This window comes from Accipiter gentilis, chromosome 29, assembly GCF_929443795.1.
Source record: "Accipiter gentilis chromosome 29, bAccGen1.1, whole genome shotgun sequence".
Taxonomy (NCBI): Eukaryota; Metazoa; Chordata; class Aves; order Accipitriformes; family Accipitridae; genus Astur; species Astur gentilis.
In genome coordinates, this window is record NC_064908.1 from 8987747 (window position 1) to 9015113 (window position 27367).

The 27367-nt window shown below is 55.0% G+C and overlaps 1 protein-coding gene across 15 annotated transcripts in view; it reads right to left on the bottom strand.

Annotated features, from left to right (window-relative positions):
- EXD3 (exonuclease 3'-5' domain containing 3) overlaps window positions 1-27367 on the bottom strand; it is a 295908-nt gene that overhangs the window by 29675 nt on the left and 238866 nt on the right. Inside the window, exon 20 of one of the 15 annotated variants that reach the window (XM_049832283.1) lies at window positions 4315-4764. The exons of the other annotated variants lie outside the window; for them this stretch is intronic. Within the exon in view, the coding sequence (XP_049688240.1) occupies window positions 4327-4764 (438 nt within the window). The 3' untranslated portion in view covers window positions 4315-4326. Of the gene's footprint in view, window positions 1-4314; window positions 4765-27367 lie in introns of those variants that run through there. 15 annotated transcript variants of the gene reach the window in all.

Below are 27367 nucleotides of genomic sequence, written 5' to 3' on the forward strand. Positions count from 1 at the left end.
CCCTATCCCCCCCGCCCCCGCAGCGTTTTCCATGCCTGGGCAGGCAATATGGGGCTTGGGGCCCTGCTCTGTCCCCCAGGGAAGCAGAGGTGCTCCCACACTTTCAATTGACCCAGAGATCTCCAAAGCTCAGCAGGCCGGGGGAGATGACCAGCCTCAGGATGCAGTGGTCCCTGCAGAAAGAACCAACCCAAAGCCTGTCTCCTTCTGAAATCCTACCCTTTGCTTTCCTCTGGGTTTTCTGGGGAGTAGAGGACAGCCCAGCCCCATAAGCAGTCCAGAGCCCCGAGAGTGGTTTGTCACTTGCTCTGTGGGACTGTGCACCACTGGGGAGGACAGGGAGGCATTGCCACTGGCTTTGAGTCACCACCAACCAAGATGCAGGAACCAGAGCACACACCTTTCAAGCAGTGCTGTCGGAAAATGCAGTAAGGCTGGAATTGGCATCCTGCTATTTTAAAGAATGAAGGAGAAAGAAAAGAGGACAAAAGAGCTGAGCAATGAAGCCAGGTGCTGCTGGGAGTGAGGAGGGGTGTAAGTCAGCAGACAGGGGCACGGTGGCTTGAAGACCCCCCGTGGATCACCTGGATGCCCAGGATGGGTAAGGTGATGGTGACCTGGCAAAGCCCGGTGAGCATGACAGGAGCCAGCCCTCCCCATGCTATTAAACGCAGTCTTTGGCCATTAGTTGCAGTAATCCCTCAGCACCTTGTTTCTAGCAGGCACAGACCATACCCCCCAAAAACCCCCACCCCTCATGCTCTGATGTATGACCCAGCCTCGTGGAGGGGACATGGCAGCACTGAGCTGCTGGCACGGGTGTAGCTCAGCTGCTGTTTTGCAGCACCCCTCATCCCACCTGAGCATGATCCTGCAGGAGCAGCAAACCAGGGACATGTGGCTCCAGCTCGCTGGGGACCTGCAAGCTGGTGGTTTCCCACATGCAACCTCACTAAGAAACAGGTCACCCAGGAAAGGGCTACTACAAAAAACTGCCATTTCTAAGATTGCTAAGTAGTGGGAAGGTGTTGTGCAGATTGGAGTGACAGCCCAGGCAATGACACTTGTAATTTGGCATCCCGTGGGGGTGGAATTTGGCAAAACTGGTCTCTCTTGCTCCGAGGACATTCCAGCTCCCCACACAGGCAGTCTGAGTTGAACTCCCTCAATAAATACAGCAGCCAGGGGTTTAATCTAACTCGGCCCACCTCCCCTTAGAAAAGCAGCAGCAGCATGCTCCTCAGGGAGGCTCCTCTCCTGCCCCAGCGAGGCTCCATGCCTCCAACCGCCACCGGTGATGTGGTTCCTGCCACTGGGCAGGCAATTGTCCCTGCAAAACCTCACCCTGGCATTTGGGCTGCCCTTGCTGGATGCTGTTAACCCCAAGAAAATGGCAACACTGACCTGTATCTGGTACCCTCCTGGGATGACACATAGCTGCGGATGGCTGACAGCTGTGGAGGAGGCCACGGCCATGCATGGGACTGTCCCCAGGTGCCACGCACTCTTAGGGCTCGTTCCCCTCCTAAGCCACTGCAGCAGGATGGGGTGGGAGGCTGGGTTTAGGAAGGAATCTTGATTTTTCTAGGAAAAGCAAGGCAGGGCAGCAGGCCCCTTAAAGCCTCCCCACATGGCACCCAGGCTGTGCTGCGCTGCCTGGGCTTTGCGGGGCATGTATGCCCCTGAATCCTGGTTCACCGAGGATGCACCATGAGTCCCAGTCCTGGCACAGACACGGCTGCAAGGCAGCAAGGGAGGTGATAGCCACAGGGGCACAGACTGAGGGCACCCATCATCTGGGCAGCACACACACCAAGGGGGCTCACCCTCAACTCCCCGCACACCCGGTCCTGGGGACCGCGTCCCTGACAGGCACTGTGTCCCACAGTCTCCTCACAGTGCCCACAGTTGGGGAGATTTTGACACTGTGAGCCAGTGATGGGGGGCCAGATCCTAACTTGTTGGCTGACTGTTTCCCAGGCTCTTCCGCCAGCTGCCCCCACTGCAAGGACGTGTGTGCTGATGGGATGGGATTGGGGCACGAGAGGGAAGCTGGGACAAAGGTGCTGCAATGCACTCCTCCTCCTCTCTGGTCTTGGCAAAGCCTGGGGACTCTGACTGGGAAGGGAAAAGGTTCCCAGGGCGAAGGTGTTAAATACCCTTCTCCCGTGCTGCTGTCACCTCACAGTCCCCGGGGTGTGAGAATCAGACTCTATTATCCCCTCATTAGGAACTAACATACTGTACTAACCTTTTCACATGAAAGCTATGGTCTGTTCGCAAACAAAAGCTGATGCTTGGTTCCCAGGAGTGGAAAAAACCCCAACACCACAAGCACTTAGCAGGGGCTCTGGGGCCAGCCGGCCCCACTGGCTCCATGCAGACCTTGCTGAGCCCCAGCAGATGCTCCAGGGGGAGGACGGGGCTCCATGAGTGGGGGGCCAGCCAGGCATGCAGCCCCAGTGGAATGGAGCAGGGGAAGCCCACCCAGGGTGAGGTGTCCTTCTTCCAGACCCTGAGATGGCTGGGGTCCTCCTTGCCTGTCGCCCCAGGGAGGGATTGATGGGGTTGTGGGTAGAGGTGCAAGGGGGACTTCCTCCCATGGGGTTTATGCTGCAGGGAGCCTTTCCCCGTCAGGGCACGCTGCCTCAGCTGTCCGCTAGACAGGGGTCCCCAGGTGGCAGACCCCCTTCAGCCACTGGAGCCGCTGCAGCTCACCCCAGGCTGCCCCTAAGCAGTTTGCAGGGCTCAGGCTGGTTCTTCCCGCACCGCTGACCAAAGCAGGTTGGGATTTGTGATGTCTGCAACTCCCACAACCCTTCAGGCTACCCTGAAAGGTGGGAAGTGAGGCTGGGAAAGCATCACCCGGCCATGGAAAAACCCATCTGCACAACACCTGAGGCCCCAGGTCAGCATCCAGAGCGGCAAGATTTTAAGAGCACCGAGCACAGAAGGTGATGGCCTCCCTGGGAAACATGGCAGCAGCAGGGACGGAATGTGTATCACTGTGGACCACATTTCCCTACCCCAGACATTGGCAGACATCGCCTGAGAAGATGAACAGTTGGAGTAACATCCTCCTTGCTCAGGCTTTTAATTAAATGAGACCTGTCTGGGATTTGGGGCAATATGAGCTTCTGCCCATCACAGCTGCTTGATGCCAAGATAAAGAAGGGGCTAGAGGAGAGATTGGGCTCTGTGTGAGAAAAAGAAAAGTTTTCCTGATTTCTTCACTTCAAAAATATCTGCTCTGCCCCACTTTTTGCTGGAGACCTTTGACAGCTCAGGGAAGTGGGCTTCAGAGGTGCCTAGGGTCACAGTAAGTGCTGAATGCCTGAAGAGTCCCACACCTGGTGACACATCCCTGCCTTCCCACATGGCTGCGAGACCCCACAAATCCCACACTCACTTATTGCCTTGCAGCCTCGACCATGCTTCTAACAAGGAAAGCAGGAGAAAGGAGAGATTTGTGTCCATTTCACCACCCCGCCCCGGTCCATTGCTTCCTTCCCTGCCTGCCTCCACCTGCAGTCAGCTGTGAAGGCAGCTCCTACAACCTGCCTGTCCCTAAGGGCTGAGGGACTTTTCCAGGTCCCTCAACTAGCTGCTGGCCCATTCCCAGTGCCCCAGCATGGGGCAGTGATGGGGTGCTCCCCCAGCTCTGTTGGCGGGTCCCGTTGCAAAGAGGCAGGTGGTTTTTGCATTGCACACACATGTTTATTAGATCCTGGCCCCAGCCCACTAAGCTGTTTCACACAGGCTGCAGGCAACAGCTTCCAGAGCTGTTTCGCTTCCACGGGATGCTATGAAGGTGTCATCAGTGCTACATGCTGTTTTGTAAAGTAATTGAATTAAAACTGGTGAAACGTTTTGGTGCTGCCTGGCTGCTCTCCTCCGTGGTGTGGTCGGGTGCAGCGGCCCAGGGTGGCCTGAAGCACACATGGCTGCTCTCCTGGGCTGCTCTTTTCAGTGGGTCACTTTTTTTCCCAGTTGCTGCAGTCAGATTTGGGTCATCAGGCTTGATCTAAACATGTCAGAGGACTGGAATTCAGGGGGAAGCAGAAGCATGATTAACACAGGCTGTCTCCTGGTGTGTTTCTGGGCTGGTTTCAAAAAACTCTTGGTTCACTCTTAGTGTCCAGCAGATGGGCTGGGAAACCCAGCGGCAGATTTAGTTCATCACCCGACACAGATGCCGTGGTGCTTGCGGCAGCGAGGGCGAAGCCTGTCCGCTGCACTGGCATTGGCTGCAGCAGCACCTCTGCACACATGTGTCTGTGTAATGGAGACGAGCATGCGGGCGAGTTAGTGCTGCCTGTCCATAGTTCAGAAGTACCCTTGAGCCACAAATTGAGCCAAGGCCATGGGTGTTAAGTTTTGTGCAAGGTAAGAAGCGATCCTTACCCAGCAGCCAGGGCGGACGAGGCAGGAGGAGGGAGAGCTGGTGCAGAGGAGAGGCGCAGAGCTGAGTCGGGACCCTCGTCCCCCTGGCCATCGTCCCCAGGCTTCCCAGTGCCAGCTGAATCCCACAGGTCCTGAAGAGATTGATGCTCTCCAGGCAGGGGCAGGCAGAGCACTGTCAAACTTGCTGTAGCTGTGAGAGAGGAGTGGCCAGGAGGGTTTGTCCACTGCCTTCAGCCCAGCCCCGCTGCCCAGAGCTCCTCCCCAGCTCCAAATGTCCAGCACACTCGGGTCCAGCATGAGAGATGTACAGCATCGTCCAAGCAAGCACACTTGTTCCCAGGGCAGGCAGCAGCCCCGGACCTGCTGGGAGACCAGCCAGAAGACACAAACAGAGAGACAGGTTTAGAGGACGGCTCTGGATTTTCCGCTTCCCCTGCCTGAGGTCCACCTGAACCCAATCATTTCAAAGAGGTTCAGAACCAACCAAGCCACCTTGAGGCAAGGAAAATTAACTTCAAATGTAACATTTTAAGCTAAAACAAGTGATTCCCCACCTCCATTTTTCAGTTCAGACCATGCAGTGATGAGCACGTTGCAGTCCAGTTCATGCAGATGCCAAGCTAGAGACCTCTTCGGCTCCATCAGCATCCTCACCCAACACTCTCTGCAGGTCCCTGAAGCCTTTCTGGTCCCCACCTGCTATGTCAGGGGGGCTCAGTGCCCTTTTCCTCACTGGTCATTTCTTGTGGCCATTGCTGGTCAGGGCCTCTGGCCACTGCCTGCCAGGAGGTCCTGCAGACCAGCAGAGCTCTGGGATGCACAGGGCCAGGACTGGAGGATAAAACCCTCTGAGCTCTGCCTGAGCAGCCCAGGGCAAGCAGACTTGGTATTTGCCCTGGGAGGGAGGGCTGGAGGGAGCAGCTGGGTGGGAGCTTCTCCTGCTCAGCCCCATTTCATGGGTACCTGCAAGGTTGAGGTTCCTCAAAACAACAGCCCAGGCCCTCACACAAATTCTTGCATACAAAAATGATACATGGAAATGAAAAATGGTACCTGGGTAGAGGCCTTGGGGGGGAAGCAGCTTGCCATTTGGTCTTGGAGGCTCAACCTCAAAGTCCAAGGCAAGTCAAAGTCAAAACCTCCAAGTCCAAGGCTTTCTGGGGAAGGTGTGGGTGCCGATCTGCCAGAGCACCAGCCTCTGGCCTCACTGCTCTGCATGAGCTACTAGGGACAAACCACACCAATGCAGAAGGTTACAGGGACCTCTGAAGCAGAGCATCCTTGGCAGCCCAGGAGACACCGCTCAGCTCATGGTGACTCTGACTGCCCTCAGGATTCCTGCTCCTCCAGTTTTACTCTCAGGCAAAGGAGAGGCTAAAGAGACATTATTATCCCCCCATGATAAAAAGGGATCTACCCGGGTGCTACCTGTGCCCTGCCGAATTACAGAGTCTGAGTGGAGATGGCAGAGGAGACACTGAAAGACCAGCGTGACACACAGCTACCCCTGTGAAGAGCACCCAGGTGGTCCTGGCACAGCCAAATCTGCACCTGCACCCGAAACCCCAGGGCTGAGCTAAAGGGAGCATGGTGTACAATGGCAGCATGGCACAGCACAGGGCAGGGCACTAGTCATGCTGGGCTCCCACTGCATGCTGCACCGTGATGATGTGACATGGCAACGCTCTTGCTTGGGGACAGGAGTCCCAGGGACTGGGACACCAATGTTTGCCATTCCCCTGCCACTCTCAGACAAGCTACCAAGTCCTGTCCCCGGCCTCACCATGCACAAAACAGAGATGGAGACTTCGCCCAAGGCTGTGTCACTGCTGCATCACCGCTGCACAATGGCACCTGACGCTGGGTGACAGGGACAACCCCAAGCAGCCAGCACCGTCGTGGGCAGGGCCAGGAGCAGAACAACCCCCTGCACCCTTTCTCCTTTGACAAACACCCCCAGAGCCTCCCTTCCTCCATGCAATGCCCTGACAGATGCTCAGTGGGTCCTGCCGCCACCTCAGCATCTCAGCCGGGAGCTGGGAGGGGACCACAGTGCTGCGGCATGGGGCTCGGCACGGGACCCTGCACTACCACGGCCCTGGGAAAGCCCAGCATTGGCTGCCGCTGTCCTGCTGCGCGGCAGAGATGAGAAGAAAAACAACTCTTGGGGCTTCCCCTCACCTCCCATCCTCGCCCTGCACCACGGCCCTGCCAGCTCTTTCATGTCTAAGCGCCAGCGGCTCTTTCATCTCCCGCCTGGAGGTGCAAATCGCTCCCCTCTCGCGGCAGCTGCCCCCGTCACTGGCCACTCATGCCGGCATCAGCACTTGGCCTTACACTGCTGGGACCAAACGGCTGGCAACCTGGCTGCCCTGCAAGATCCCTCTTGATGGGAGGGGGGTGGTGGGTGAGGACCTCTGTCCTGGAATCAGAGGTCACCTCTGCAGTCACCGGCAAAGGACCCCCAAAATCTGGCTGCTCCCAGGTGCCTGCAGAGAAATTGAAGCACCAGGATTTCTTCTGGTTCTCTCTGCAAATGAGAGGATGCTGGGCTTGCGCCTGCTCTCGTTCATGTTTGCTTAAACTCCGCTCATTTTTGTTAACTTGTGCCAATGCAAAACCAGCCCGCTGGGATGGGGAGCCATCTACCCCAGCAGGCAGACATCCGTGCCACCCTGGTGTTGCCCGTGATGGATGACGAGGTGGTTCCCCAGCCTTAAAGCCTGAAGGAACCGTCCCGGCCACCCTGCCTGACCACCAGCCCAGGTGGGAGGGAAGCTCACCATCATCCTGGCAAACAACCCAGCAGTTTATGGTCCTGCTACAGCTTATCTTTGGATTTTGGTATAAAGGTGACAAGGCTTCACTATCACAACATAGGTCAGGGTGTCTGGGCATGGGGACACAGTGATACCTCTGCCAAAGGGCTGTGAATCCTTATGAGTAGCATTAAACAAGATGCCTGGTGGGTATGAACTGCAAAGAGAGCACAGCTGGGTCATCTGAAAAGCTGGGAGACAATGAGAACAAGAAAGAGAGAAAGAGAAAAAGAAAAATAGAAAGAAAATTAAGAAGAAAAAGAAAAAGGGAAAGGACACACAAAAAAAAAAGAAATAAGAAAGGGAAAGCAACAGGCTCATGTGAAGCACCCTGACTACAGGACTCCCATGTGAGCCCAGGCCGAGAGCTGCCCCATGGCAGCCGTGCACTGCCAGTGTTAGCTGCATGCAGCTCCCAGCTCTGCACTGCGGGGGCAGCTCTGACCCAAGCTGTCACTGGGAACCACCCACCCATGGGTGCCATCCCAGTGGTGGTACTGGAAGGGACCACAGCCCGGGCTGGGCGCACGCCAAGCAGCATCACTGCGTGCACTGACTCTGACAGGGAGCGGCAACGGTGCCATTGGGGCCGTCAGGCCTGGGGACATGACCCAGCCCAGGGAGCCAAGTGAGCCCCATACAAATCTTACAAACCAGACAAAGAGTATACTGGCACTTCAGCTGCCTGTGCTGAGGCCGGTGGTGCAATGCCCCAGCTGGGCAATGCAATGCTGGAGCAAGTGCAATGCTGGGACGGACACCGCATGGGCACATGGTGTCAGGACACATCAGCATCACCATGTCACATAACTGCACCCAAAAAGCCAGTAACTAACACCAAAGAGTTTTCACACCACCAAATGGCTCTTCTGCGAAGAGTCAAAGGGATGAGCTGTGGGAACGGTGACGCTCGTGGGCAAGGGGGGCTCTGAACTGAGGGAGGGCCGCAGGCGGCAGAGCCACCGTGGCTCCCAGCACATGGGGCTGCCACCGATGAGCATCACGAGCTGCAAACCTGCTGGCGATGGGGTCGGGGATGATGGGGCAAGGGGAGCCCTGGCAGGATGGTCCTCTCTGGTCTGACCCAAACCCTTCATGAGGAAGGCATCTGTGCCTGAGCAGAACACACCCGTCCTGTCTGTCCCAGCTCAGATCTGCCACATGGGGACATTTAGAAGTCCCGGGGAGTTTGCCCCACGTGCCTTCACGAGTCCCAGTGAGGTATCTCGGAGAAACCCAGTTTTCAAGCCTGCTTTCTGGCTGGTCAAATGTTGAACATCAGTTAGAAGGAAGCAATTAGCACCTCTTGTTAATTGAATTGTTTTGCGTGATTGCAGCAACTGAAAGGTTAATATCCATCTGAATTTAATGTAACCTTGCAAAACAGTCATAAAACTCAGCCCAGAAAACCTGACAGTCTGTCTTAACACACACTGATGCTCCCAGCCTGCCTTCCCCTGCCAACCCCAACCATCCTGGCTACTTGCCCTTTCTCACATTTACTATTTATCCTTTTAACTCATCGCAGGGCATTTCTTCTCCCCTGGGACACACAGCACCATGGTTTGCAGAGTAGTGTGAGGGGCACATGGGTTTAGCATCCCACTGATGGAATGGAGAGGTCTGATCCTCAGGTGTCCCAGACAAATGCCTTAAAGACTCCAGCCAGACAAATGTGGTCTTTTGGGACAAGGGGACAATTGCACTTGGCCCTCTCCCAGCACCAGAATAAAGGAATAAAACCAGCCACCAGCAGCACCTCCACAAGCGCCTTCTCCAGCCGTCCCTGCCCTGTCACAGTGGCAGAGGAGACCCCAAAGGGGACCGAAGGCTCAGAGAGGCAGTGGGGGTACTGCCGGGGCGCAGAGGGTTCAGGGCTGGACCGGTCCAGGCGTCCGGCACTGTTTGTTTCACTCCGGAAATCCAGATCTTACCTATTTAAATAAACCGGCCGGGAGGACAGCAGAGTGTCAGGCCTGTTGTTGAGTGCACAGGAAACAGCTGTATTCGATTAGGCACGGCTAAGTTGGTGAGTCTGATAGCCTGATAATAATAATAATAAAAATAAAAAATCCTCTCCTGTTGCAGAACTATTTATTTTCTATAGAAAAATCCAACAGCAGCCCATGGCTGCCAGCAACCGGCTGGGTCCCTTCAGCAAGTCTGCAGGGGTGAGCTGTAGTGGGAGAGGCCAGAGATAATGTTTGTCTGATGGCTCATCTGAGCACCCGAGGGGGGCTCAGCCTGGCTTGGGGGTGGGTGATGCAGTGCCCCGCGGGGTTTTTGAGGCAGATGGGTGGGTGCTGGGCTGATGGAGATGCCTTTGCACCAGGTTGGGCACCCAAAGGGCAGTGGCTGGAAGAAGCATCCTCACCCAGAACACCGTCTCCTTCCCAGTGCTGGGGAGTTGCCTCTCCGTGCCTGCGGCATGTGCCACAGCCAGGCATGCACCAACAGTGCAGGACAACACTGTGACGGGCAGGACTCGGCTGTCTCAGGCTGTTCCCACCCCAGCTCCCTCCAGCCCTGTGGGTCTCTGTGCCCACAGGAGAGGAAGAGGAGGTGGACAGGCAGAGTGTGGGGTGGGTGTCCTGGGGAGCCTGGGCAACATGGCTGGTTTTGTGCAGGGACCTGAACAAGGGTTATGTGTCTGAAAGCACCCCATTTGCTCCGAGCAGGAAGGCATCCCTGTCCTCATCCCCATCTCCATCTCATCCCCATCCTCATTCCCATCGCCATCCCCATCCTTGCCCCACATCTGTGCATGCTCCAAGGCTCACCAGGAACACCCCAGGCTTGCCGTGTGCTGAGTCAGCACTCGGGCACAAGCAACCTGTGGCAGTGGCGTGCAGCATGGTGGGTCCTTGCCCTCAGGGATGCATGGGGCCAGGGAGGCATTTTGGGCAAGGCCCCGAAAATGTGGCCAGGCAGCGACTCACTCCTTCCACCCACCAGGAAGGACCCAGACCAGCGCATGCTGAAAATCCTGCTTCTTGGAAGCCGGTCCTGTTTTTTTCATGGCTCTTTGAAAAAAACTTGGCCATTGCCCAGCCCTAACAGAGCTACACTGCCTCTCCAGCTCCTAGACTCCCAAGTGACCTCCAGGAATATTTCCACGGCTGCCCACACAGATTTCCCAGGAAGGGCAGTGTGCATCTTCAGCAGCAGAGCAGCCACATTCCCACTGTCCTGCTTGGGCTACCCCGTTTCTCCAGGGTAATCCCAGCTCATAGAGGAGGCTTTTGTTTTAACTTCTGACATGGTGGGATGCAGCTGGAGGAGCCAGTGGCAGCAAATACATTTGTCAGTCTCCCCTATTTGCCTCTCTGTTGGACGCAAAGCCTGTGGGTCCCACTTGCATATGGCTGTTTTGACTGTTTGGCTTCAGCTTGTTTGAGCTTCTGTGGTTGGCTCTGGAGCCACTCCCCCCCTGGTGGTCCCTGCACGGACCCCAGAGGATGGGGTACTGGAGCCTCAGCTCTCAGCAAGCCTTCGGCAGCAAAATCAGGCTTCAGAGGAGAAATGAGGGCTGGGAGCAAGTCCCAGTCTTGGTGCTCAGCTCATTTTCTGAGATGAGAGATGGTAGATGAAACATGCAGAGCCCCGACCAGGACCAGGCAGCTTGCAGGGTTCAAGGTCACCTGCAGCTCCTCGCTGTCAGGTCACAGGGGGAAAAGCTGGAGGCGGGATGGAGGGATTTTCCCAGCAGGCTCCCTCCCTGGCACGCCGCCTGTCCCCAGATGCTCTGTGATGCTGTAGCGAGCCTCGGCGCCAGATGCAAAGCAGCTGAGCCTCATTTAGCAGCTCAGTGCTTTATTGGGGAAATTCCCTGCCTGCCCTTTTCCTGAAAAGAGGCCGGAGCAGGAGCTGGACAGAGGGACGGGTCAGATCCAGCCCTGGGCCCTTCTCCCACCTTTCTCAGGATCTCCAGATGCAGATTAAAACTGTGACAGCAAATAAGAGCCTGAGGATGAGGGAATGCTCAAGCCATCAGCAGGTGTCCAGGTGGGACGAGAGCTGACACTGCAGACGCCCCTGGGATTCACAGGGCTGGGCAGCTGTGCTCTCATCCAGCAGCCGTTTCCCGGCATGAATTTTTGGCATGATCCTGCCTCACCTCCTCCCTCTGGGAAATTTCACTGATAACGCCAGCGCTGAGATAAAGAAAAACGCCCTCCACATTCCCACCCAGCTGCCTGCTGGAGCATCTGTCCTGCCCGGCCCCAGCTCTCCCGGCAGCGCTGGGACATCTTGCAAGGGGCAAAGCACAGCTCCTGGCCCTGCAGGCAATGCTTAGCTCCCAGAGACCCCCTCAAGCATCTCTCCTCACCTTGCACGTGGGCCAGCAGACCTGGAGCATCACTGGGCCTGCTCACCCTGCTCTGGGCTGGCCAGTCGGGTTCCCACGTACCACCTTGACGTCACCCCGAGAGCACAGGAGTGAAAGGGGGGCCCTCAGGCGCCTGACAATAGCGCTTTCCTTCCCCATCAATAGCAGCAAGAGACACGCTGGGCTGACACGGAACTGTGCACAACAAAAGCCAGTGTCCGAACAAATCTTCTCAGGCGCTGGGTCCCCCGGGTGACCCGGGGTTAGCCCGGACTTTTGCTCCCGCCCGGCCCTCCGGAGCAGGAATGTCCCTCCGCACTGTGCCATGGCTGGTTCCCACGCTTCCAACCTGCTTTGCTATTTATCAGCAACCGGCCTCTAATCCCCTTTGTGAAGGCCTGATTCAAGCTCAGCACAATGTGGCAAAAAGGGAGGGGGTAGGCAGGAGATGAGGGAGGGGAAAACAGTCCCAAAGAATGAAAATCAAACCCTTCACCTTTTTCCCCCAACCCTGATGACAATTCCCTGGGGACTCTTTAGGCCATCACCCCTCTGGGCAGTGCCAGGCTGCAGCTGGGGGCTGGGTAGCTCAGCCTGCTAGAAGGGGCTCGTGGTGGGATGTGATGGTGTTTAAGGAACAAGCATGCACACACATAAAAAAAAAAAAGCACTTGTGTCCCCTCTCAGGTTAATTTGGCTTTGATGCTCACTGCTCTTTCATGACCCTCCTCCTGTGGCGGTTTCATACACAACCTCTGGCGATGAGCCTGTGCTCCCCACGCTTTCCCAACAGGGATGGAGGTATGTGCTGGAACATCACCGGAGGGTGTCTATGGGGGAACAGGGCAACTCTAACCCCAATTGCCTCCTGTTGCAGCCACCCCACTGCAGCTTCTCCCTGCTACCACAATCCTCTCTCTTCACAAACCTCCTTGGGGGGAATAAACCGATGAAATTGCCCCAACCCCACAGTGGGCAGAGCTGGGCACAGGTGCCCTGGGTTGGGCTCCATCCTCCCCAGGGCCGAGCCCCTTGGCCGACTCTTGTTTGCTTTAGGGGAGGATTCGCAAGCCCTTTCCCCAGATAACTTTGGAACAAAACAGTTTCCAAAGGCTGCGCTACTTACAAATGAGGGGTTTCAAGCTTTTGTCCTAAATCTAATGCTGTTTTCTTTGCAAACGGTGGGGGAAAAATGTAAAAGAAGAAGAGCCGACCTCGAATACTAATCTTGTTAGGTTAAACTGTTCGCTAAACAGATGGAGGTGCAAGGCAATGGGATTTTTGTCTTTTTGAGGAAGGGGTTAGGTCTGTAGGGCACAGAGGTCATTCCAGGCAAACTGGCAGCTTTGCTCTTTGTGTTGCAAGAGCAGAGAGAAAGTAAAGTGGCAAAAATGCTCCTGGCTGAGCGGGTACCGTGCAGTCTAACCCTCCATTGTTCTGGTGGTCTCACAGGATAAAGCCCCCAGGCCTTGCTGCAGGCTTCGGGGTTACTCACCGCCAAGGCCAAGGCACCCCAAAAGGGACACACTGAGAAAGAGCCCGTTACTTCCCCAATGCTGCAGCACCTCAGCATTCCCTAAGGAATATCCTCCCAAAAGCCATGCTATGGCTCCTCCGGCACTTGGATCATCTGGGGATGGCAGCCTCTGGCATGGCCGCTGCAGCTTCCACTGGGACCCACTCCCATGCTGACTGCATGCAAGGCCTGTTGGCCTGCTGGAAGATTTGTGCCCTGGGCTGTGAACAGGAGCAGTGCCCCTAAATCCCTCGGGAGACAGAAAGTGTTTCAGCTGGAGGGTCCAGACCTGCAGGGGAACGTGGTGGCAGCCTCAGCACGGCCCCTCTCGCTGCTCCCGTGGGGTCAGCCGTGGGCCAGGGAGAGGCCGGCTGGGGTTAGTGCTGTCAATTCTGGTCAGGGTCAGGAGCTGAGAAAGTGCCACTGTGGCACCCAGGACAGGCAGTTTGGATTAACCCAAATCACTTTCCTGCTGACATTGTCCCCAAAGGCCAGGCAGGGAGCTGGCAGAGCCCTGGGAGCTGCTCTGCTGCAGACGGCCCGAAGTAGCACAGCTGCCGTCACCCCCAAGTCCTGCAGCCCTTCTTAATGCTTGGCTTTTGCACCCCGCCATGCCAAAATACCCTGTGCCCCGGCTGGGCATGGTGGCTAGCCTGGGCCTAGCAGGGAGCAGCACCCGGGCCGCAGCTGTATTGCGCCCTGTGGCACCCCATGGGTGCCAGCAGAGAGGGGGTTTGCCCTGGAGGAGGCACTGCCACCTAACTGGGGGACATGGGGATCCAGAGGGATATGGTAAGGGCCTGTCAGACACCCAGGACCCCCTAGAGAGCAGTGAATAGCTGCTGGCTTTACTCTAAATCCCTCCAGGTTTTCCTCAGCTCTACAAGGGCCATTATTGTTCTCCTGCAAGCTCCACCAAATCCAACTCAAACCCTTTTCTAGCCTCATGCTTTGCTGCAGCCCAGTCCTGTCCATCTTCCCCTGAATCCAGGGAGTCAAGAGATGCTGGCCTGGGTGCTCCTGCCAGCGTGGGGTGCTGGTGCCTGTGTTTTACACCAGCCTGGGAGCTAATTCCAGCCTGGATGCTAACACCAGTCTGGGTGCTTAAGGTCAGCCCAGATGCTAACGCTAGCCTGGGTGCTAATGCCAGTCCAGCTACTTACTTAACACCAGTCTAGGTGTTAACTCCAGTTTGGGTGTTTAAGGCCACGCTAGGTGCTTAATATCAGCATGGGTGGTAATGCCAGCCTGGATGCTTAAGGACAGTGCAGGGTGCTCAGGCCAGCCTGGGTGCTCCTGCCTTGCCCACATTGCTATGAAGCACCCCGGCACAGTTCCAGTACCCTGGGGAAGGCACAGCTGGAACCCAGCCTGTGCCACTGTCACAGGCTGGGGTGACCCCACTTCCCCAGGTACCTGCTGACACCTACTTGGGGACAAATGCTGGGCAAGCGAATCCAGCTCTCTTGCTGCGTGTCTGCAGGTCCAAGCTTCACCTTTCCTCGAGCTTTCTGCAGGAAGGAGAGGAAAGCCAGGGTCCCTGCAGGAAGCTCCAACCTGCTGGAGGCTCCGACACAGACGGAGCCTGGTGTGACCCCATCCTGCTGTCCCTGTGCTTCTCACCAGGCAGACCTGGCAGGGAGCATGGGTCTGTCTCTGCCAGCCCAGCACCAAAGGCTCCGGTTTGGGCACTGCGCCATGCTGCCAGGCAGTATTTGCACCCGGCTTCCTGCCCTTCCTGCACGTGCGTGCATGTCCTTAGCCTGCCTGTACCCTGGTGTGTTGCTGGGCTGCTCCGGAGGGCACCTGGGGCAAAGCAGCAACAGAAATGAAAACACAAAAGTATGAAGAATTGGTCAAAAAAACAACAACCCCGACCGGATCTGACAAACCGGCAGCCAGAAACAAGGAACTGCCCAGTGGGTGAAACCCTCAGGGGTCCACCACAAACAGGATCCGCTCCCAAATGGCAGGAGAGGATGTGGGAAGGAAAGGGAGGAGGTCCTGAGCATGGTCAAGGAAAGGCCAGCTGGGAGAGGTGAGACGGCTGCGACAAGCCGAAGCTGGCCGGGATGCGAGAGGAACCCCTCCGGGCAGTGCGCCTAGCCCTGTCTCAGTGACCTCAGAGGCAGAGGGCAAAGCCAGACAACCCTGAGCACCCAAAAGTTATCTGATTTTTAGGCCAGGACCCCAGAGGACTCTCTACACTAGTGCTGAGACACAGGACAACTATGTGCTGGAGCTGCTGAGGTTGGCATGAAACTCCTTGTGTGTTGTTTTGAAATAAAGGCTAAGGAGAGGGTGCTGTTGGGGCTTCCTGGTGGGACGTGCTCCCCCAAGTACTATCAGCCTGGCTGAGCATCACCCAGAACTGGGGCCCAACAAAATCACATGGGAAGACTCAGGACAGATGAATCCTTGCTCAAGCCGGCTGCTTCCAGCCGGCATCTGCAATGGTGCAGCGAGCAGTCCCCACAGCCCGTCCCTGCAGAGCTCACTTCTCTGTCCAGCCCAGCCCAACACCATCCTGTGAACCAGAGCTGGGGTTTGTTGGGGGACATGTGTCCCCTCCACGCTCACCCAGCCCTAACCCCCCACATAGCTGGGTTTGCTGGCAATGAACCGCAGGGAACTGAGCAGCCACGGAGCCACCTTGGGCTGGGAGGAAGCTTTGTGCCAAAATAAAATCGTGCCAACAGCAGGTTTACGCACTATCCTGTCTGGGATGAACTCTCCTGGCTGCTCCCACCTCCCTCTTCCCCAACCCCCTACAGATAAAGCACCTGATTCCTCCCTCCGGTTACAGCTGTGAGTCCAGCGCAGCATCCTCCACAAAATGCTGCAGCCGGGTCCTGCAGGAGCTGAAGGCGCCTGCCCACGTATGTCGGAGTGGGGGCTCAGGAGCTGCTTTGCTCCCCTGGGGGCCACAGCCGTTGTGACCACATGAAGAGTGGGGTGGCTGCAGGCGTCTGGTTTCACTGTTGCAACGTAAGCACGTTCTCAGCAGGCGCTTTCACACCCTCCTGCCCCATGTCACGCAGGTGGCGGACACAGCATGGTCCAGGCTGGGAATTTGCAGTCGCGTGTCTGCGCTCCCCCCCTCCCCCGGCATTCAAAACAAACAGGAGATATGAAAACTCGGCCTCCAGAAAAATGTGTGAAGAAGGAAACAAAAAGACGAAGTGGTCAGAGTGCCCAGAGGCTCAGCTGGGGGTCTGCAGGGCTGCGACAGTAAATAAACAACAGTCCTGGTGTCCGGTTATTTGTCACCTCACTCAGCCCACTGCCCAGGCTCGGGGCGGTGAGCAGTGCCACAGGGAGACGCACTGGCTAGCAGGATTGCATCAAAGCCAGCAAAGGGACAAAAGGAAAGAGGGGAGGTGAGCCTGCTGCATGGCAGGAGCTCAAATACCTTGCGGCACTCAAATGGGGGTTTTTGCTCTATCATCCTGGCTGTGCTAATCCCCACACCGAGGGCTGGCACCCAGCACTGGCATCCGGAGTGAGCTGCAGTGCCATCCATCCCAGCTGGGATGAGACAGTGGTCGGGAGCATGTGTGAATTCTCACCACGACTGCAGCACTGAACCCCCTCCATGAGCAAAAGCCAAATGGTAAAATGTGCCCTTGGCTCTGCAGCGTGGTTTGCTATGGGAGCTGGGGCCAGTGTGCTGCTGGTGGGCACTGCTACTCCTCCAGCGAGCGAGCTGGTGAGGTGGTCTGCATTTATGCCATGGGCAGAAATAACCCATTTCCCCCCTCTCTCCCCATATTGCACCCATGGAAGCAGCCTGGCAGAGGCCAAGGGGAGCATGGGGTCATGCGGTCGCCTGCCAGACATGCCGCCTCAGCTCTCTGCCCTATTCCCACCATTCCCTGCTGCACCATGCACAGCAGAGGCCCAGGGGACAGGACTTAAACTGCCCTGAGTTTGGTGTTCAACTGCATTCTGCCCACTGGACCCCTTCCTTGTCCTTGGGAAGAAAGAGACTCCAGCTGCGGACAACTCTCCCCATCAGCATTTAGAGACATCAGGGACCAAGACCTATTGCTCTCCAAACCACTGTCATGGGTGAATAGCCCAGACTGAAGCACCCAACATTTCAAAGTGTCCAGGAAGGTGAGATGAATCTTCCTGAACTGCAGACCTGTCAAGGGGCTGGTTCCCCAAAAGCAGGGCCCATGGTGGGAGCACGATGCCAAGCAGAGCTGACGAGGGTGCTGGCATCTGCCAGCCACCGCTGTGGGTCCCAGCGGGCAGCCAGACCTACTGGTGTACTGGGGCTTCTCTGGGGTGCCCACAGCCCCTGTGCACATAGCTCACGCCAACACACAAGCCCAGCACAGGCAGTTCCTGCTCTCCAGTGTCTTCAGATCCTCTATTCACATCAAATTAATTTTACGCCTGTTTTCCCAGCCATAGGCACTCTGCAGCCACTTTGAAGCTGGGACGCACAATCAGGCAGGAAAGGGGAAATTTCTGCTCTGGGAGAGGCAGAGGCAGCCTTCAAAGCTCCCTACTGTCAAAATGCATTTAGAAAATGGTCCGGGAGGGGTGCTTGAGGTGGGCCCACCATGGAGTGAGAGCCAGACCAGCGAGGCACCATAGGCACAGGCTTTGTGCTGAGCCCTATTGCCAGATTCTCTTTCATTCTGTTTGAGCCGTCAGAGGCCTTGGAGATGATGGACTTGGGAGCAAACCAGGTGTAGTTTCTTCCACACAGTAGACATCCATGCCTCCATTATCTTTAACAAACAGAGCACTGACTTCTTCCCTGAACTAGAAAAAGAGAATACCATGTCTTTTAAAATTTATTATTTTTGATTCTCTGAACATTTTCCCAGAGAAGAAAGGAGAAGTGAGGAACCTCCTGTACCAGACAGCACCATAAATGTGTCCTGCTACTCTGCATAGCCTGAAAGGAAAACACCATCACCCGAGCCACTGGGGACATCACGTGTCCTGGGGCCAAAGTTGCTGTCCTGGAAAGCTGTGATGCCCAGCTCTGAAACCTAGGGCCGTGGTCTCCTGGGGACATGAGTCCAGGAAAGTGCTGGGCGAGAATCCTCTGGCTCAGTGGTCTTAAATGTAATTCATACCTGAGCATCCATGTGCTGTGCAAGCAGTACCCAGTGACATTCACACCCACCAAGCCTGGACGAGTCCTGCTGACCCGCACCCCACCACTGCACCTCCAACCCCCGGGAGCTGTGGCCACAGCACCAGACCCAAAGCTCACCAGGCTTTAGGTACGTGTCCAGTGCCTCCAAGGCTGCCATGCCACACTTGGCTGTGCTAGGGCTCCCAGACCTTCCTATGGAGTGCCAAGGCTCAGCAAGCACAGTGCTCCCCAAGGGAGGGGAGCTGAGGGGGTCCTAGGGCTGGCCTTGCCACCAGGACCACCGCGCCGCTCTGCACAAGGCGAGTGGGCAGAGCCAGGGGTCTGCTCTGCTCCACCAAGGTCAGGTCATCAGTGCCTAATTATCACCACAGTGGAAACCTCTCTGTGACCATCCAACGCACGGCCATGGCCTCTTGCTCAGCCTGAACCTCCTCGCAGAGCCTGACTGCCTTGTAACACCCTTGCAGGCATGAGATGTTATTGGATCCCCCCGAAGCCTTTCCTTCCCCAGGGTAAACTAGATGCGAGACGTCAAAGATTTTGTGAAACATCAGGGGATCTTTAAAGAGGGCTGGAAAAGGCTTTCCATGGCTAAAGACAGGGCAATCATTTCATTGCGAACAGACTGAAGAAGAGAGGGACACCTGCCAAGTCCGAACCGGAGCAGACTGTCAGTAAAATAAGAAGGTGAGAAATTCTCATGTGCTGTGAGCAATCATCCTCATCAGTCATGTAAGAGGAAGCTTGCTGGGTGGGAAAAATGTTTGACTGTCAGAAGAGGAGAGAAGTATTGGAAAGAACACCCTGAAATTAGAAATCACATTGGTGAGAACTATAAACATTTCAGTAGGGTCAACAAATAAAACACCCATCTGCACAACCCAAACCCCAAACTGAAAAATCTTCCAGTTACCTTGAGCAGGAAGAAAATCTCCCTTTTGCTGTGCTCCCCACAGCCCAAAGCTCAGTTTCCAGCTCTGCTGCTATTAACCTCCTCCACAGACAGGCTACTGGAGATAAAATTATCTTGGATGACAATCACAGCCTAGGGCATTCCCTGCCTGAATGAATCAACTTGAACAGCTACCGCTATTGCCAAAGAAAGGGCTTTGCTCCACATTTTGTGACTTACAGCAGCCCATAACCTTCTAGATAATATTTCTTTCAGCTCGATCAGTTCTTCATTGACTTTTCCACTTTATCTTAGTGAGGGTTAACACACAGACGTTCGTGCACCAGCGATTGCATGCAATGGTTTATATTGAGGAATTCTGTCAGAGACTGCCAGCACTAAGGCTGTAATTTTTCTATACAGGGCTAGATCTTCCTCACAGAAGCAAAAAGACCATTTTGATAAATTTATATATCTCCCACAGGCTACCACTGAGAAACTTTTCCCCAGGGTGGAGAACCGGACCCTTCCTCACAAAGTCAGCTGGACTTGGAGATCCTCAGATGAGGCATGCTGGGGACATTTTAAATAGCCATTTTTACTGAACTCCCTAGCCTGGCTCCCTATGAAGATAATTTTAATCAGGCAGACAGAGATTCCACAACCTCTGCAAAGCAGCCAAATGCACGAGCACGCTGCGGAGGTGAGAGCGCACAGATGCAATGCAGAAGTAGCTGAGAGAGCAACCTGCACAGGACTGGCACGCTCTGATTTCACCCAGCCTACAAAATATTCCCTTCTCCTTCATGACAGACCCAACTTCTTATTTCTGACCATGGAACAGGCCATTTAAGGGAGTTTCTGGCCATGGCTGGGGAGTGACAAAACATGGAGTTTAACTGCCCTGCAATACCCCGTTTTTTCCTAGGCAGATCACTTGTGCTTGCGTAAGGTGGTGAGTCCTGCAGTCCTGCTGCATTTTGCTCCCTCCTAAAGGGATGGTGACATGTACCCTCCCAGGGACACGTGCAGACACCCATGGTGTGTGAGGTTTCAGAAGCACTCCCTGATGCCCAAATTCCACCCTTGCTGTCTTGACAAGACCCAAGAGCAATGCTGAGGACTTTGCTAGATCCCTCCCTCCCCACCCCAGCAGTGATGTGAGATGGACACAGAGCAGGCTACAATTCGCATGTGCTCTTAAGTGCAAGAAACACCTGCTAACTAAACATGATTGTCAAAGGTAGAAGGGGGGGAAAAAAAAGTAAGACCCACATCTTATGCCATATAAAACATGGAGCAAAAATGCATGGACTGAACTGAAAAAGCTAGGGCAGAGGAGAGCCAAAGGGGAGCCGTACACAGATTGCATCCACAGAAAAGCAGCCAAAGAGCAGACCACTGCACAGGGAGGCAGAGATGACCGTTTAATGTCTTCTCATGTGGGCTGAAGAAAGCACAACACACCGGGCAGTGAGGATGGGTAATGGGAAGGACTGCAGCCCTCCATGGTCCTCCCCTGCCCCTTCAAATCCATGTCTGCGGGGAGGGACACTGCCAAATCTTCCTACATGTTTGCAGCTACTGAAAAGCATGAGAAGGAAGAGCTGGCACATGCAGAGCCCTCACCAGCTGGGCAGGGCAGGCGTGGGGGCTCCCAGGGCTGATGGGGAGGTGCACGTGCTCAGCATCATGGCAAGGAGCACTGGGGATGTCAGCAGGGATGGGCTCTGGACTACCTGATGTGAATGGAAACATTGTCACAGGCAACTATGTTATTAAAAGTGTTATTTTTTTGCTTTAAAGCAGTTTGTCTCCATCTGGGCATCTGGGGCATTTTTCACGGCGACTTCTGATTTTGAAGTTTTTTACCTGACTTTAGAGCTGGTTGATAACTAAGATGGGTTTCCTGGGATTTGGGGGGCAGAGAGGGTAAAAACCATCATTCTTAGCCCCGAAAACTGGCTGAAAGAGTAAGAATTAAAATTAATGCCTATTTGGGGATCTCCCTCCGCAGCGTATCTCAGGAAAACTGAGCAAAACCCATCCCACAGGTGGGGTTAGGAGGGACCGGGAAGGGTCCGGGGGCTTATGGCTCCCCAGGAACACTCATTCTCACCACAGTCCCAGCTTGGGCTGCTCAGCCCCGCTTGAGACCCTGCTTAGGACCCTGATTAGCACCTACAGGGACATTTGCTGGCCCCATTCCCCAATGCCTGCAGCCACAGGCAGCCACAAGCCTCTGCTGCAGCCCTACAATCAAATTGGGTCCTCAAAAACCAGTGGAGGCAAGCGGGCGGCAGCCAGGGCTGGGGGACATCTCACTGTGACCCAGCTGTCTTGTCCCTGTTGGGGGGGACCTCCAAGAGCCCCCATTGCACACCAAGCAAAAACCCTACCAGCCCACAGACACGCTCTGGTTGCTGCTGCTTTTTGTGCAGTGCAACAAAATCTTCCCAGGGCAGGGACTGAGGGGGGCTCAAAGCCCAAAGGCCCTCCCCAGCAATCACGGGTGGTGGGGGGGCGATAACTCTGCTCCCCTCCCCAGCCCCTCAGCAGGCAGTCTCCCTGCCTGCGATAAGGGCAGAAAACAGCTGAAAACAAACAAACAGTTCGAGTTAATGGGGCGGCAGTTATTTTTGGCCTAGAGGGAGTTCACACACTCTGTGTTGTTTTAGTAAATAACTGTAAATGGAGCTTGTGGTGCGGGGAGCGGGCTGGGAACCGGCTCGCTCCAGGCAGCGGGGAAGAGCCGTGTCTTGTCGCACTGGTGCTAACAGGAAACCAACTGCCTCACCTACTTTAGCACCTCTCTGTACTCACACTTTTATTGTCCCCACATCCTTCGGCAGCCACATCAGAGAGAAGCTGAGGGGGCAGGGCAGGGGCAGGCAGCATCTCGCCGTGGGAAGGCAGCTCTGGGGCTTGTCACCCCTGGCAAGGAGCAGCGGCGGCGGGGGGAGAGCCCGCACAGCTCCACGTCCTTTCCAACAGACGCACGGGGAGGAGAAGTTGTGGCTCGCGTTGCCACCATGACATGGACAATGAAAAAGCCATGCTGTCATTGCTGGCTGTGGCCCCGGGACTGGGTGATGGGCTCTGGACCCAACCACTGTTGCACCCAGTGCCAATCAGGGCTCGCTGCTCTCCTGCCTCCCCCATCACCTCCACAGCAGCATGCATGCCTGGCTATGTCTGGCAAGTCCACAATGGCATCTGCATCACCCTGAGTCAACAGGTCTCAGAAAAAGGCAATTTTCTATGGAGATGCATCCTGCAGGAGAGCCAGGATTGCCTAATGCCCTGGCCCAGAGACTGGAGCCTTTGCATGTGCTGAGATGCAAAATAAACATTTTTTGTTCACTTTTTTTTTTTGAAAGAGTGATTACACTCTTGGGTGTCTGGGATAAGGAAGCCGGGTGCCTGCAGAGGATTTTAGTGGCATTGGCTGAATTGGCCTGACTCCATAAAACAGATGCAAGGCTTTTCACAGGCAGAAAGCACAACCCATCAGGAAAACACACATAAAATCAAGCGACACATCAGCTCAGTAAGAGAAGGATGGTTAGAAACAAACCCCTTGCAAGGCCCGTAATCTCAGAGCAATAAAACTTGAAACTAAAAGACAGCCAGCAGCCACTGCCTGAGCAGAAGCAGGGGATGGGAACACAGGGCGAGGTTCGAGCAGCGGCATCAGGCTCACATCTGAATTTCTGCACTGGTGAGAGTTTAAATCAGGCTGCTGGTGACATTGGCTTGGGGAACTGCTCCCCGATCCCATGGTGGCAGGGCGAGAGGGTGCAGGGTAATTGGGGGAGACAGCTCCAGCGCGGCTGCATCACCAGGAGCTGCGGCAATGGCCTCGTGCCCAGAACGTGGGAGCTGGGCTCCCAGCACCCGAGACCACACTGCTCCTACCGACCGTCTGCTGGCTTGCAAACTTCTAGCTAGAAAGGAATAAAACACATCCTGAGGACTGCTGGGAAGCCACCAGGTTCAGACAAAAAAGTAACTAAAATTAGACAATAAAGTCACTGACATTTCAGCAGGGAGAGAGGATAAATAACCCAGCTTTCTCCTGCTCAAACCCCCAGGACCATTGGGAGTTAAACTCTCGGAGCATCTCTTACATGCAGCATCCAGATGCCAAAGCTCAGGATCTTTTCACTCAATGACTGTTATATTTTTGATCCAGCTCAGTAGGTGAAAGGAGATAACTGAATGCTGCTGAGCTGGGACACTGAAAGCCCTTGGGAAATCTCACTTTGAAATCTGACTGAACAGCCCACAGCCCCCAGGGCCAGTGGTGAGATGCTGCAGGGTGCATGTACTGAAAGGCACCATCCCAACTCCTCTCCGTACCCCCTGGCGTGAGGACAGGCTGTGTGGGTCCATGGTATGATGCTGGAGCACAAGGATGCTCATCCCTTCTGCACCCAGTCAAGGGCTTGGAGGGTCCTCGCCAACCCCAGCCGGGCCCACACATGGTGCAGCCATGGCTGCTCAGCTCCCAGCTAGCTTGGGGCTGTGTCTATTCCTGCCCAGCAACACCTGAGCCAAAGCAGCCATTAATTAATCGCTTGGAGTAATAAGCAAAGTGACTCCCCAGGAGCTGCTGTCATGAATGGTGCTTGTCAGGCTCTCAGCCCAACGTGGCTGAATGGTGGGACATCAAGAGGCCACCCAGCCGCTTGCCCTGTGCCTGAAAGGTGATTTGGTTAAGGAGGAAAGATCTCCTGAGCTTGGGACCATCAGCTAGTCCCAGTCTCTGTGTCACCAGAATGAGACCCCAGTGAGAATAACATCTTGTTGCAATGAGCAAATTAAGATGAATGCTGGTAATACAGGTGCTGGCTAGAAAACAGGCTGTGAACTCAGTGCTGCAGGCAAAGCTGGCACTGCAGAGAGGAACACAGCACAGCCGGGGAATGCGGGGAGCTGGTGCCAGCCTCTCCCATGCCAGCTCCTGCCCAGGTACCCTGGGATGGGAGCGAGCAGTGCCAGGGCTGAGGAGGGCTGGACAAGCTTGCAGGAAAGGAAAAAGGAAGCTGTGATGGTGGAGGTGCTGCAGAAGAAGGCACCTGATACCATCTCAGGAAGCAACCCTGCATGGGCAACTCGCATGCTAAAAAGTCTCTTGCATCCATTTCAGGGTTTCAGGGTTTTTTTTTCCAGTGGGGAAATGCCCATGCAGGGTGGCTGAGGGAAGCTTTTCCTGCAGGTTTTAATACACCCTGGGGGAACTGGCCCTCGGAGCATGTCTAGGCTGGGGGCTGGGCTGTTCCCCTGAAGCTGCAGCTGAACTGTGCAGAGGGGGTCAGCCACCTGCGTGAGGCTCATTTGCTTTTCAGTAACAGCTCAGCGAAACGATCTGGGCTGCGCAGATGGCCCCCGAGCATATACACCCAGAACTGAAGCTCGAAATGGAAAGGCCCCTTCCCTATGGGCTCCATCCAGCTACCCCACGCGTGGCCAAGGCAGGTCCCATCCCCAGCCCTTTGGTGGGCAAATCCTTGCATGCACCCAGTGCAGGAGGCCCGCTGGCTGCAAACAGGCTTGTCTTGTGCTCAAATGCTTGGGCAATGCCAGGAAAAGGCATCTGTAGCAGCTCAGGCCAAGCCTCAGCATCTGTACAGCCCTCCAGAAAGACTGGCTTGGTGACACCACAGCAGTGGCTCCTGGAGACGGGAGATGAGGGCTTCATCTGCCTCCCCAGGGAGGATCTGCTGCTCCCTGATTGCTGCCACAGGGAACAGAGGGTCACTTTTGTTGGATGATCTCATCAAACTTCAGTTATATCTGCAATACAAATCCTAAAAACACTGTGTTTGTAGGCCTATAAAAGGCTTCCCTGGGGGGAGATAAGAATTGAAGACAACTGGCCTTAATGATGTTGGAGAGATTTATGGGATCACCTTAAAAGGATTTATTGGAGGGCTTTTTTAATGAGCAAATAATTAGTAGATTTATCTGTTTTTAGCTGCCTTGCTGTTTTATGGCCTTAATGAAATCACTTTCTAGGGTTTTTAATAATGTCTGATTCTGCCTTACTTTGCAGGGTCCAATCCAGTGTCACCTGCCCTGGGCACTGCGAGCTGGGAAAAGCAGCTCTATGGGAGCTGGAAGGCAGTTCTGGGAGGGCCACCCTTATTTTTAGGGACACATCATACAGAAAAGGAGCAGAAAAGGAGCAACAAGCCAGGGAAAGCAGATGGTGAAAGGTAGGGCTCTGAGTAATTCATGTACAACCACAGCTAAGCCTAAAGTCCTGGAACGAGTAACATGGGGCAGCAGCACCCTGGGTCCTAGTGAAGGAATGGGCTCCAGCATCCTCTCCACAGTGGTGCTCAATTTTAAAGATCTGGGGAGAAAAACAGCTGAAAATGACAATCTGTAGGTCAGGCAAGTTGACTGTGCAGGCAGGGCCAGGCAGGCAGCGGGAGAGGCAGCATTTTTCCAGGGAGAGCAGCATATCCATTCCCCCAAGTACACACAAGCTCCCGCAGGGGAAATGTCCCTTCCGGATGCTTTTTCCAAGAGATCCCCTTCCCCAACCAGCTGTCAGCACTTCCCCACTGCCAACAACCCCTGCATCCCCTCCCAGGCCACTGCTTCCTGCGGTCCTTCCGACCCCACGGCAGCCACCAAGGAACAGACCCCACACACCCCTCTGGCAGCCCCCTCTGCAGAGTACCGCAGGTCCCTGCATCATGTGCAAGCTGCACTGACCCAGCATTTTTGTTCCTGGGTGAGAAGCCTGCACACTCATAATGAGCCCCACCTGGGTGTCAGACATGAGCTGCACAGGACTGGACTCTGCACCCACTTCCATGAGGAAGGTGGGATCCAGGCAAGGGAAAGCCCGTGGGGAAACAGGGTCCCACACCCCGAAGCTGGCAGGTTGTTAGCTCATGGCTGATTATGTGGTACTGGAGGGGAAGGAGAATGCATTATCAAGCTCATGGCGACAGAGAAGATGCTGTGCCGGAGCTGCATGTCCATCCCTCACACGGGAAGAGCAACCAGGAGCACCCCTGGGAAGGTCGAGGAGAGGGAGATGCTCCCCGCTGCTCTGCCCAGGAGCAGCTCCTGGAAGAAGCGGCAGCTCAAAGCTATTAGCAGGGTAATTAATAGCCCAGACAGGGGGCTACGGGGGAATATAACTGCTTGTGGGAAAAGCAAAATCCAGAGCAGTTTGTGTCAGGAGCTGGCCCCAGCTTGGGTCAGGCTGTGCTACAGCCCACTGGCCCCAAAGGGGATGTTCATTCATGGTCAAAGACCTTCCCGGGAGCTGATGGCATCAGCCCACGGGCCTGAACAGACACGGTATGATTCACAGGGGGAATTTTGGTATTTTCCTGAGGTTTAGGGCTCCCAGAGGAACTGCTACAGCAACAGCAACAGTGCCACAACCCCTGTAGCCATGTGTGGGGTGGTTCATTGAGGAGAGAAATGAGTAGCCAGCCATGTGCTGTTCCAGCTCTGCTGCCGGAGATGCTGCAAGCTGTGCAGCCAGGCTCCCAGGAAAAACAACCCTCCATTTCTCATGTGTTCATGTTGTTCAGTGAAGGGAAACCTTACTTCCAGGGCCGGGCTGTCCTTCAGTTTGTTTTACTTAAGCATGAACACTACCACAGACTCCAGTAACATTCCACTACCTCATCACATTACAGTGTATCATGTGAACTCGTATATATATTAACAATGTTAATACACTTTCATACAATAGAGACTGAGACATGTAATAGTGAGGGAAGGGGATTTTCTTAACAGCTCCACCCTCGGCACCCAGAAACTGCTGCTTTCCCCCCAGAATGGTTCAGGGTCCAGCAGAGCCAATTTCTCCCAGGATGGATCATCCAGTGCGTGCATCTTGTCAGCGAATGGTGGCTGAAAAGAAAATAGTCCCAGAGTTCACAAGGTCTGTGAGAAGAGTCGGAGGCCAGAGCTGCACATGCTGCGTCATTAGTGGCTTTTGCTGCTAATTGGGTGCGGGCTGCCAATCTGGACTTATTCCAGCGGAAAAAGGAATCTCTTCCCTGCTTTTTTTCCTGACAAGTCAAAGGTTAGACACCTTTAAAGCCTGTACAACTACTTAAAGCTTTTGACATTGTTGCACTTAAAAGCTTTGCTGTGGTGCGATTCTGCAATTCATTACGAGGCAGAGCAAACCTTCCATTGTTAGGACAGGCCTGGCCCAAAGAGCCCCCCGTTCCACCGCTTTTGTGTCCCCCCGCTGTGAAATTCCCTCTTGCTTAAAAATTCCCAGAGCAAAAGAGTTTGT